The sequence below is a fragment of the Zootoca vivipara genome, chromosome 6 (genome assembly GCF_963506605.1).
Source record: "Zootoca vivipara chromosome 6, rZooViv1.1, whole genome shotgun sequence".
In the NCBI taxonomy this organism is placed as follows: Eukaryota; Metazoa; Chordata; class Lepidosauria; order Squamata; family Lacertidae; genus Zootoca; species Zootoca vivipara.
In genome coordinates this window covers 86,311,625-86,324,375 of record NC_083281.1, presented here as the reverse complement: position 1 = coordinate 86,324,375, position 12,751 = coordinate 86,311,625, and the positions used below count along the sequence as shown (strand labels likewise).

At 48.2% G+C, this 12,751-nt stretch overlaps 1 protein-coding gene across 1 annotated transcript in view; it reads right to left on the bottom strand.

Moving 5' to 3' along the window:
- The window catches only part of IGSF21 (immunoglobin superfamily member 21), a 182,083-nt gene that overhangs the window by 26,831 nt on the left and 142,501 nt on the right, over window positions 1–12,751 (bottom strand). Inside the window, exon 5 of the mRNA XM_060276479.1 lies at window positions 1,519–1,634. Within this exon, the coding sequence (XP_060132462.1) occupies window positions 1,519–1,634 (116 nt within the window). The remainder of the gene's footprint in view (window positions 1–1,518; window positions 1,635–12,751) is intronic.

Genomic DNA, 12,751 nt, shown 5'->3' with positions numbered 1-12,751 from the left:
GCCACTGAGTTGTTGGTTCCATCTAGCTTGACATTGCGGGTGTGTGTGTGTGTGTGTGTGTGTGTGATGATGATGATGATGATTAATAGTAGTAGAACTGTATTTATTTATATCCCATTGTTTCCCCAAACTGGGACACAGGGCAGCTTGCATAGCTTAAAACAACACACATAAAATGCAAAAAAGCTAAAAGCATACAGCAGTTAAAAAGCAATTAAACTCCAATAGAATTAAAAGAATAAAACCCCCCACAAATATATTAGAATGCAGATGATAAAAGCAGCACGGCTCTGTTTGAAATCCCTTTCCTTAAAAAAACACCAGTCAGTTCCCAAGAGTCTGTGGGAATAGAACCGTCTCCATCTGCCAGAGGAAGGGCAGCAAGGAGGGAGCCAGTTTGGTCTCTCTTGAGAGGGATTCCTAAAAGAGAGCTCCTCCAAGAAAGGGGGGGGAATCTGTCCTCTTGCCTCTGACCAACAGCAAGGGGGGGGGCAATTCTGTGGGCTGTTCCTTCCTGTGGGCTTCTCTGCAGGGAATGAGCACCCTACAGCCACAGGTCGATGCCTCTGCTAAACAACAGTTGTGCAGAGGCATCGATCCTGCAGGGGACTGATTCACAAGCAACTCTCCTCCATGCAGAGCGCCAGCTCGCAAGGGCAATGGGGGGGGGGGGTCACATGGCTGCAATGGCTGGCAGCTCCTTCTCTACTTCTTCCTGGAGCCACCGGGGGGGGGGGGGAGAGGCTGCATCAACCTTCAGGAAGGTGCCAACCACTGGAGCCATGCCACACTCAGTTCCAAGCTTTGTCACTGTGCATTTTTTTAACATGGGGCACCCCCCCCCAATATTCAGGGCTCCCAAAAGGGCTTGTCCCCCAGCAGCTGTTCAGTGGAGGCATTGATCCTGTTGGGTACTGCTTCCTGCAGGAAGGAGAGCCGGGCATTGTCAGGCTCCTACCTTCTCCTGGGGAGACACAGCCAGCGATTAGGGGAATCTTGGCCTCTTCATGAGGTGTTCCCACCCAGCGCCTGCCACTCCTTCCTGTCTGACAAAAGCCCTGACTGATAGCACTGGACCCGCCAACTTGACCCTCAGCGATCCATGGCTGGCTTAACCAGACTTGGACAATGCCCAAATCCCTCCAAATGGGCCCCCTTTTAGCTTGGGCCTCAGTTGTGATCCCTGCATCGCAGGGGGTTGGACTACAGGACCTTTGGAGGTCTTTCCAACTCTACAATTCTACGAACCTGGTCCACAACTTTAGCATGAAACTGATGCGAAGCTGATCCTATGGCCCACAGAGGGCATGCAAGTTCCTAGAATTGTAGAATTGTAAGTTGGAAGGGACCCCCGAATCCAAATCTAGTCCGAATCCCCGCAGTGCTACAATCACAGCTAAAGGCTGATAAAATGGTAGAATCGGAGAATTGTAGTTGAAAAGGCCCCCGAGGGTCATGTGGGCCAACCTCCTTGAATGCTCTGCCCCCCCCCAATTCACTGCTCTTGCCAAAACTCACCATTGGGGCAGGCTTCCCACCAGAGACGATGCAGACCAAAGTGAAGTTCTGAGCCTGGTAGCGGCTGAAGGGAGCTGGCGTGTCTGCAGCAATGACCGAGATAGACATGGGAGGGGCTGTCGGAGCGAGAGGAAGACAGTTGATAGTTAGTTCAATTGTTCCTTGGTATCATACCCCACCAAAAAGATCCAGCCACCCGCACTTGGGAAGATTCAGGAAAGACGAAAGGAAGCAGTTCATCACAAAGAGCATAGTTAAGCTATGGAACTCACTTCTGCAGGAACCTAGATGGCTATAAAACAGGATGAGATAAAATCCTGGAGGAGGAGAGGGCTAGCAATGGCCACTAGCCACGATGGCTCTGCCTCTATGTTTGGAGGCAGCCCTGCTTCTGAATGCCCTTTATTGGAAACCACAGGAAGTGATAATTGCTCTTGTGCTCAAATCATATTTCTCTATTTTCCCCAGGCATCTTGTTGGCCACTGTGAGAAGAGGATGTTGGACAGCAGGCTCTTATTCTGTCCTGATGTTTGTAAGTTTTGCCAGCCAGTTGCAAAGAAATCCCATCCCCGATGGCGGAAAGCAGCTCAGCTCTGTGGGTTGGGAGCCCCAGCTGGCAAACACCGCTGCAGCCGTTACGCCAAAATTGAGAGAGCGAGTGGTTGATTTATGCCGGGCGACAATCCGTGAACTCCATCCCGCACTCTGGCGCTCCGGCGGGATTTCCCAAGCTGCAACACAGTGTTGCCTGGCAAATCGGAGCCTTCAGCTTGGAGCAGAGGGCTTTTGGGCATGTGCTTCCGCCTGCTTCCACCTCAAAAATATCGAACAACCTTGGAGAGAGCAGGCACGTACTTCGTTCCACTTGGCCATCTCCCTACAGACGTCTCCCGGGGGGGATCTGTACAGCAGTTGTATTTGAAAACACTTTATAAAGTCTCCCCAGCTCTAATGAAAATGCTCAGGCGATCACCCTTGTCAACGTGGGCACAAATAAATGCTTCTGTTGTATGTCATTTTACAGACTGCACCTCACCTCTTGTGCTCCACTTGTTGAGCTGGAAAACGTAGGATCCACAGGAGGGTTTTCCTGGGAATATTTCTAGGAGCATTTAAAGACTCGACCCTACATTTCATTGAATATTTTCACATCTACATAGAAGCATAGAGTTGGAAGGGACCCAGAGGATCATCTCGTCCCACCCTCTGCGGTGCAGGAATATGCAGATGTCCCATACGGGGACTGAACCTGCAACCTCAGGTGGCCTCAGTGGCCCGGAGTGCCTTCCATCAACTTCGGCTGGTGGCCCAGCTACGCCCCTATCTGGACAGAGATGGCCTAACTACTGTTGTCTATGCTCTGGTAACCTCAAAGCTAGATTACTGCAATGTGTTATACGTAGGGCCACCCCTGGAAATGATTCGGAAACTTCAGCTAGTGCAGAATTCAGCGGCCATGTTGCTCACCGGAGCAAGATGGTTTGAGCATATTACACTGATCCTGGTCCGACTGCACTGGCTACCAATGAGTTTCCGGACCCAATTCAAAGTGCTGGTTTTGACCTATAAAGCCTTTAACAGCTCAGGACCGCAATACCTCAAGGATCGCCTCTTCCCATATGAACCAACCCAGACCCTGAGATCATCTTCTGAGGCCCTCCTTTGTGCGCCTCCTCCTTGAGAGGTCCGGAGGGTAGAAACACGAGAACGGGGCCTTCTCTGCAGTGGCTCCCCGTCTGTAGAATGCTCTCGCCAGGGAAGTTCACCTGGTGCCTTCATCACACACCTTTAGGGGCCAGGCAAAAACGTTCTTTTTTAACCAGGCCTTTGATTGATCTATTTGACATCCTATGCCCTTTTAAAATGTGGCTCTTTCTCTCTTTGTGTGTGTGCTATTGGGTTATTGTTCTTATTTTGATTTTATAGATTGTGATTTTATTCTGTGAACCGCCCTGAGACCACCCGGTATAGGGTGGTATATAAATTCAATAAATACGAATAAACCTTGCTTTAACCAACTGAGCTATTTTTCCTCCATAGTTTAGGGGCAAATAGGATCATATGTGGCCCTCCAAACTTCTCCATCTGATCCTTGGAGTTCTCTGCAGGTCTTGCTTCAGGCTGCAAAAGTTTCCACACCCCTAACACAGAGTTTTAACCCACTACTCATGAGGGATTCTCAAATCACCATGCTTGGCCACATTGTATCTCTTTCTCCCGAAGGCCCCCGCAATTTTATATATATACTCTCCTCCTCCCCCAGCATAAGCGAGAAGCAAGTCCCCAAATGTCAGGCTGTATATCTGTGTCACAATGCAAGAAAGATAGACTGGGAGGGACGGGAAGAGAAATTATCCCAGAAATCATTTTGCAGGAGAGGGTTTGGGGGGTGGGGAGAAAGAGTTAGAGATGAGAGATGGATAAATGGAGGAAGAGAGAGTTATGGTAAGGTGGAGGAGGGAAAAAAAATAGATGCCAACACAGAAAAAGCCGGCTGGGGGTTTAAATAACAGGAGGGAGCGACAGCTACATGGAACGCAACAGATGCATGGCTCAGAAGATTTGTGCTCCTGTCATCTCTGGGATGCATTTTCTGCAGTCTTGCTTCAGAAAGAGCAGAGGGGGGTCGAGGCTCACACATCATCTACCTACGGGCACCACTTGGACGGCTTTCGAAGAGGATTAGATAAATTCATGCAGGAGAGGGCTATCAGTTGCTACTAGCCATGATGGCCATGCTCTGCCTCTAACGTCTGAGACAGCAATGCTTCTGAATACCAGAAGCTGGAAACTCCAGGAGCGGAGAGTTCTGCTGTCCTTGGGTCCTGCTTACGGGCTTCCCATAGTTGACCACTGTGAGAACAGGATGCTGGACTAGATGGGCCATTGGCCTGACCCTGCAGGCTCTATTTGTGTTATTGAGTTCTTAGCAGCCGAAGCTACTGCTCCCCTGCGAGCCTCTCTCTTTTAGGGTCCTACTGTATTCCAGGCAGTTTCTAATGAGCAAAGTGACATCCTGTTTAGCTCATCATCCGCCACTGACACCATCCATAAGGGACAGACGATGTGTCATGTTAGCCAAGACAATTATTGCACGAGTCCTTCTGTCTGGACACCGCAGCCTCCCCAATGAATGCCCTGCAGCACTATCCACTCCTGATGCAATGCCAGTAACCTTCGCCGCTCCCCTAAATCATCCCTTGAGCACACCCGCGCTCCCTGGACCATGAAGTCACACATCATGACCAATTAAAGGTGCCGTCTGGAGGAAGGAAACTTTACCTAATGCCGAAGACTGCTAAATTTAGAGCCAACCAACAGGGGAGGTGTAAACCATCCCGCCTGACCTAGGAGATGTCAGAATCTAATTATGTCACTGCGAGGTTCCCCCCTCCCCAGCACCAATCAGGGCAGACAGAGGAGAAAGTCAGCAGACAAGAAAAGTCAGTGTTGTCTATCAAATGGAGCGTTACCTTTCTTTCTCTCTTCCCTCCCGTCCAACCACAAATGCCAATTCCAATTTAACATCTTCCCTACAAGATTTCAAAGGAAAGATCTGCAGGAGAAACTGTGATATATGCTCTCAGGAGCAGCCGCTGATATCGGGAAGCACGGGGAAATTGTATTCCCCGTGGTTCCCTGCGTCAATGAACGCTGCCACCAAAGTTTTCAGCAGCACCTGGCCTTTAATTGCGGAGGCTAAATTTCCACGAACCCACTCTAGAATAGGCTCCTGTCCCATGGTAAATTGGAGAGCTGGTACTGGAGGTTTGGGATCAGAGTAGCTGCCAAGCAGACATCTTCCTATCTCAGCTGATGTTTTGGAAAGAAGACAGATGACTTTCAGTGAAGATGGCTGTAACACCTTTAGAGCAATAAGGCTTGTCTGGGACTGCCCTCAATTCACATGTGCCTTTTTCCAACTCTGATTTAGCGTGGGGCTCCAGAAAACCTACAACTGAAGCTGTTCTGCACTGACTGGCTAGCACCTGGGATGTCACCCCAAAAATGACACCCACCCACCCACCCAGCTCCAAAGCAGCTTTCAAGTCTCCATTAAGACAAGGATGAATAGATAATAGAGATACGATTCTTTTCAAAATTACAGAGGGGCAGCCCACCCGCTTTTGGGGGAAGCTGGTGGCCGAACCTCACTCCTGTCAATAAAATTGCTAAGTCAAGTTCACACAGCAGTGAGGGTCCTGCTACAAGTCCTCATCATATATATTCTACTACATACTCTCTCTGCACAGCTTTCTTCTCAGCTGTCATGCAGATTTTGCATCCCATCTTGGCAAAGCATGAAACTCCCTAGATATGCCCCAGGAATCCCATTCGCATACTTTCATCTTCCCTTAGATATGCAAGGCAGACCTTGCATGGAGACCCAGGGGAGGGGCAGTGCATTAGGGGAAATGGGGCAAATGTCCCCACCTGCCTGCCTTCTTACTTACAACCAGTCTGGGGAAAGACGGGGGCTGCCTGACAGCTTCCTACTCCTTAGACCACAACAGCACCATCCATTTAAAGCACTACAGTACCACTTTAAAGAGCCATGACTTACCCCAAAGAATTCTGGGAGCTGCAGCTTGTGTAGGAAGTGTGTAGAAAGTCAGCAGGGTCTAGTGGTTAGAGCAGGGGGCGGCAAGGTTTACCTTGCCTGGGCTGGTTCACTCCAGCAGATATCCCTCTGTGGGCCAGATCGCGCATGCGTCTGCGCAGACATGATTTCCGGCGTCTGCGCAGATGCGATTTTTAGGCGTCTGAGCATGTGCAGACGCGATTTCTGGCACCGTGGAAGCGAGTCCCCGCGCCACGCTGCGCCGGTTTAACGCAGCATGTGGGGACTCGCCTAGCAGGCGGCTTGGTTCGGGGGTGGCTCGTGGGCTGGTTAAATGACCCCCCGTTTGTGGCCCATGGGCCTTTGGTTGCCTACCCCTGGGTTAGAATGTCAAATGAGGAACTTGGAGAGACTAGGATCCGAATCCCCACTCGGCCACATAGTTACGATTCCCAGATTGGTTTGTTAGCTTGTTTGTTTTATTTATGGCCCACTTCCCCCCCCCCCTCCAAGGAGCTCCAGTACATAGTTCTCCCTTTCTTTTCATTTAATCCCCACAACAACCCTGTGAGCTGCATGGCCAAGTAGGGATTCGAACCCTGGTCTCCTAGGTCCTAGTCTGACACTCCAACCACTATGCCACACAGACAATCCCTCTTCACAGGGAACTCTGGTAATTTTAGTTCTGGGGGGGGGGAGGCTCTTGACAAATCTCAGCACCCTAAACATCCCACAGTTCCCAGAATTCTCTGGGGGAAGCTATGACTGTTTAAAATTGACATCACAGTGCTTTAAAGGGATGGTGTGAATATGGCAATGTTGCCCAAGAGATCACCCAGGAGGAGGAAGAGGGAGGGGACAAAGCTTGTGTTCATTGCATCTGCCTGCCATTGACTCTAGCGCCACCTGCTGTTGGGCTCCATGCCTTCTGCCAAACCAGCTCCATTCCAGCGAGCACTGGTAGATTTAAGGAGGGCACCTCCATTAAGACACAACCAAGCCCTCTGCAGCATTTACAAGGGGGAAGATGCAACATGGGAAGCAAAAATAAACATCTAATGCAGCAACGTGATGTTGCCTGTGGAGGGGAAGGTGTGGCGCCGTTGGAAAATCCACAGTGGGTGATGATTTTATTCCCTGAAGCATAAGATTTGATTGCTCTTAATGTCTCTTAATGTCCCTTCATGCTCTTAATGTCCCTTCATGGATCAATGCCTTGTCGTGGCGAAGGGGCTTGAATAACTCAGAGAAGCTATGAGCTATGCCATGCAGGGCCACCCAAGTTGGACAGGTCATAGTGGAGAGTTTTGACTAAACGTGATCCATCTGGAGAAGGAACTGGCAAGCCACTCCAGTATCCCTGCCAAGAAAACTCCATGGACAAAGACAACAGGCATATAAAAGTTATGACGCTGGAAGATGAGCCCCTCAGGTCGGAAGGCGTCCAACATGCTACTGAGGAAGAGCGGAGGACAAGTACAAGTAGATTCAGAGCTGATGAAGCGGCTGGGCCAAAGCCGAAAGGACGCTCAGTTGTGGATGTGCCTGGAAGCGAAAGGAAAGTCCGATGCTGTAAAGAAAAATATTGCATAGGAACCTGGAATGTAAGAACCATGAATGGAGGTAAGCTGGATGTGGTCAAAAATGAGATGACAAGAATAAATATCGACATCCTGGGCATCAGTGAACTAAAATGGAAGGGAATGGGCGAATTCAGTTCGGGTGACTATCATATCTACTACTGTGGGCAAGAATCCTGTAGTAGAAATGGAGTGGCCCTCATAGTCAACAAAAGAGTGGCAAAAGCTGTAATGGGATGCAATCTCAAAAATGACAGAATGATCTCGATACGAATCCAAGGCAGACCTTTTAACATCACAGTAATCCAAGTTTATGCACCAACTACCGGAGCTGAAGAAAGTGAAATTGACCAATTCTATGAAGACCTACAACACCTTCTAGAAATGACACCAAAGAAGGATGTTCTTCTCATTACAGGGGATTGGAATGCTAAAGTAGGGAATCAAGAGATAAAAGGAACAACTGGCAAGTTTGGCCTTGGAGTTCAAAATGAAGCAGGGCATAGGCTAATAGAGTTCTGTCAAGAGAACAAGCTGGTCATCACAAACACTCTCTTCCAACAACACAAGAGACGACTCTACACATGGATATCACCAAATGGGCAGCATCGAAATCAGATTGATTATATTCTCTGCAGCCAAAGATGGAGAAGCTCTATACAATCAGCAAAAAGAAGACCTGGAGCTGACTGTAACTCAGATCATCAGCTTCTTATAGCAAAATTCCAGCTTAAACTGAAGAAAGTAGGAAAAACCACTGGGCCAGTATGATACAATCTGAATCAAATCCCTTATGAATACACAGTGGAAGTGAGGAACAGGTTTAAGGATTTAGATTTGGTGGACAGAGTGCCTGAAGAACTATGGATGGAGGCTCGTAACATTATACAGGAGGCAGCAACGAAAACCATCCCAAGGAAAAGGAAATGCAAGAAAGCAAAATGGCTGTCCAACGAGGCCTTACAAATAGCGGAGGAGAGGAGGCAAGCAAAATGCAAGGGAGAAAGGGAAAGATACAGGAAACTGAATGAAGATTTCCAAAAAACAGCAAGGAGAGACAAGAGGGTCTTCTTAAATGAGCAATGCAAAGAAATAGAGGAAAACAATAGAATGGGGAAAACCAGAGATCTGTTCAAGAAAATTGGAGATATGAAAGGAACATTTCGTACAAAGATTACCATAATCAAGGACAAAAGTGGTAAGGACCTAACAGAAGCAGAAGACATCAAGAAGAGGTGGCAAGAATACACAGAGGAATTATACCAGAAAGATATGGAGGTCTCGTACACCCCAGGTAGTGTGGTTGCTGACCTTGAGCCAGACATCTTGGAGAGTGAAGTCAAATGGGCCTTAGAAAGCACTGCTAATAACAAGGCCAGTGGAAGTGATGATATTCCAGCTGAACTATTTAAAATTTTAAAAGATGATGCTGTTAAGGTGCTACACCCAATATGCCAGCAAGTTTGGAAAACTCAGCAATGGCCAGAGGATAGGAGAAGATCAGTCTACATCCCAATTCCAAAGAAGGGCAGTGCCAAAGAATGCTCCAACTACCGCACAATTGCGCTCATTTCACACGCTAGCAAGGTTATGCTTAAAATTCTACAAGGCAGGCTTAGGCAGTATGTGGATCGAGAACTCCCAGAAGTGCAAGCTGGATTTCGAAAGGGCAGAGGAACCAGAGACCAAATAGCAAACATGCGCTGGATTATGGAGAAAGCTAGAGAGTTCCAGAAAAACGTCTACTTCTGCTTCATTGACTATGCAAAAGCCTTTGACTGTGTCGACCACAGCAAACTATGGCAAGTTCTTAAAGAAATGGGAGTGCCTGATCACCTCATCTGTCTCCTGAGAAATCTCTATGTGGGACAAGAAGCTACAGTTAGAACTGGATATGGAACAACTGAGTGGTTCAAAATTGGGAAAGGAGTACGACAAGGTTGTATATTGTCTCCCTGCTTATTTAACTTATATGCAGAATTCATCATGCGAAAGGCTGGACTAGATGAATCCCAAGCCGGAATTAAGATTGCCGGAAGAAATATCAACAACCTCAGATATGCAGATGACACAACCTTGATGGCAGAAAGCGAGGAGGAATTAAAGAACCTTTTAATGAGGGTGAAAGAGGAGAGCGCAAAATATGGTCTGAAGCTCAACATCAAAAAAACCAAGATCATGGCCACTGGTCCCATCACCTCCTGGCAAATAGAAGGGGAAGAAATGGAGGCAGTGAGAGATTTTACCTTCTTGGGCTCCTTGATCACTGCAGATGGTGACAGCAGTCGTGAAATTAAAAGACGCCTGCTTCTTGGGAGAAAAGCAATGACAAACCTAGACAGCATAGGCCATAGCTCAGTGGTAGAGCATCTGCTTTGCATGCAGAAGGTCCCAGGTTCAATCTCCAATGGCATCTCCAGGTACAGAGGGGTTGGGGTTTCACTTTTGCAATGAAGTGGTGTATAAATCGCACGAAATAAAAATAAACCCTGCCTTCAGCTGCATAGCTCAGCTGGTTAGAGCATGGCGCTGATAACACCGAGGTTGCAGGTTTGATCCTCATATGGGACAGCTGCATTTTCCTGCATTGCAGGGGGTTGGGCTAGATGATCCTCAGGGACCCTTCCTAGGCTACAATTCTATGATTCAACATTTGCTGCAGAAAACACTGTTCTTAACAGCTGGCAATCTGGCTTCTGTGAATTCCCCCCCCTTTCCCGCCCCACCCTTCCCAACAGGGCCTCTTGCCTCATTACCAAGAGGCTTGTAAGTTTAAAGCTGCAGAGATTGAACAAGAGGCAGTGCCTGGGAGGGTTTCCGCTTTAATAGGAGGCTTTGGGGCTAATCTGCAGGCAGAGAGCTGTCTCCTTCTTCCCAGGTGATTTAATGGAGGATCCAGGGCCAGGAGGCAGAAAGAGTAGAGGAACAAATTAACAGAGCTGGGTAGGGGGGGGGGAGGAGGATGAGAGGAATCCAGGGGAATGAGCCATGAAGGAGCGGAACCTGTACATAACCTGCACATAAACCACTTGGGTGCAAAAAGATGCTTGGTGGTGGATAGCTGGGGTGGAAGTGAGATTTGGTAGGAGAGGGAGGGATGGGAGGGAATAAAAAAAGGGGGGAGTAATTGGTTACATTGTTTGATAATTTGTTTTGTTTACATTTAATAAAAATATTTATATATAAAAAGGAAGAAGTGAGATTTGACTACCTGTCCTAGAATTGTAGAGCTAGAAGGGGTCTCCAAGGGTCATGTAGTCCAACCCGCTGCAAGGTTGTTTCCTCCCGCTCTGGAGGGGTTGGACTCAAACCAATGGCTTCAAGTTACAAGAAAGGAGATTCCGACTAAACATCAGGGGGGAAAACTTTTTGGCAGTCTCCCTTGGGAAGTGGTGGACTCTCTTTCCTTGGAGGTTTTTAAGCAGAGGTTGGATGGCTGCCTGCCATGGATGCTTTAGCTGAGATTCCTGCATTGCAGGGGGTTGGACTAGATGACCCATGGGGTCCCTTCCAAGTCTATAGTTCATGTCTAGGCAAACTAAGGCCCGGGGGCCAGATGCGGCCCAATCATCTTCTAAATCCGGCCTGTGGGCAGTCTGGGAATCTGTGTGTTTTTACATGAGTAGAATGTGTGCTTTTATTTAAAATGCATCTCTGGGTTATTTGTGGGGCATAGGAATTTGTTCATTCCCCCCCCCCCCCCATATAGTCCGGACCCTCACAAGGTCTGACCCCAAGTTTGCTGACCCCTGCTGTAATTCTATGATCCAGAAACAAGGATCATAGCAGCCGATGGGCAATGTGAGTATGCCTTGGTCCAGCAAAGGAAGGTTTGGGAGTTTGCTTTAAGCTCTCAGTTCCTTTGAAGCCAGGGTGGGACCTGCCCCATCCCTAATGGGAACACAGCAATGTAGTGGAGGGGGTTAAGAAGGGAGAACAACTCCAGGACTCACTCTCCTCCCTCCAAACAGAGCAGAAGAGTGGAGGGAACAACAAGGCAATTGATGGCTCTCCCCTGCTCCGGCAAGCCAAGAGGAGATAGCAAGGCTTTCAAGTTCCCCCCTTGTTTGCAAAATATTAGCACAGAGAATGACCCCAGCTTATCCCAGTACGTTTCCGAGCACAATTCAAAGTGTTGGTGCTGAGCTTTAAAGCCCTAAACGGCCTCGGTCCAGTAGACCTGAAGGAGCGTTTCCACCCCCATCGTTCTGCCTGGACACTGAGGTCCAGCGCCGAGGGCCTTCTCGGTAGTGGCACCTGCCCTGTGGAACGCCCTCCCATCAGAGGTCAGAGAGATAAACAACGACCTGACATTTAGAAAATACCTAAAGGCAGCCCTGTTTAGGATTAAGTTTTTAATCTGTGATATTTGATATAGTTTAATGTTTGTTGGAAGCCGCCCAAAGTGGCAGGGGAAGCCCAGCCAGATGGGCGGGGTATAAATAATAATAATAATAATAATAATATATTATTATTATTATTATTATTATTATTATTATTATTATTATTATTATATCATTTTATGACAACCCATTGTTCCTAATAAACTGGGTATTGAATTGGGCATAGCTGCTCTGTCTACCTCTGTATGCATCAAGGCACAGGGGCAGCCACGGTGAGATCCTGCACTTCAGACTCTTCCACTGCAGAAGCAACTCAGGAAGGGCACGGCTAAGTCTCAACACAGTACAACTTCTGCGCCCCCTGCTCTATTTTATGAGGATGTTTTAAGACAGAAAGGTCTCTCCCAGGAGCTCCTTGGTTAATTACCTCATTCGGTCCAGACCTGGCTTTCCATTGTGGGATGAATTATTCTCTTTTCCTGCTGAGGCAGCTGGCGAGATCCGGCATGGGGAGAATGGGGTCACCAGCCTCCCTTTGAAACCCAAGGGCAATTGAGATGATGTGGGAGGGAGGGAGAGCCATCAAAGGAGAAGAGGGGTGGTGGTAGAGAATGACTGTGGACACTCACAGTACCAGGGATGTAGTGAGGAGGGGAAAGAGGAAATGAGCATTTCCTGATTTGTGGAATGGCTTGAAAGAAACCCACCCACCCACCCCACATGTCTCAGAATGCCTGAGATGCGAGGC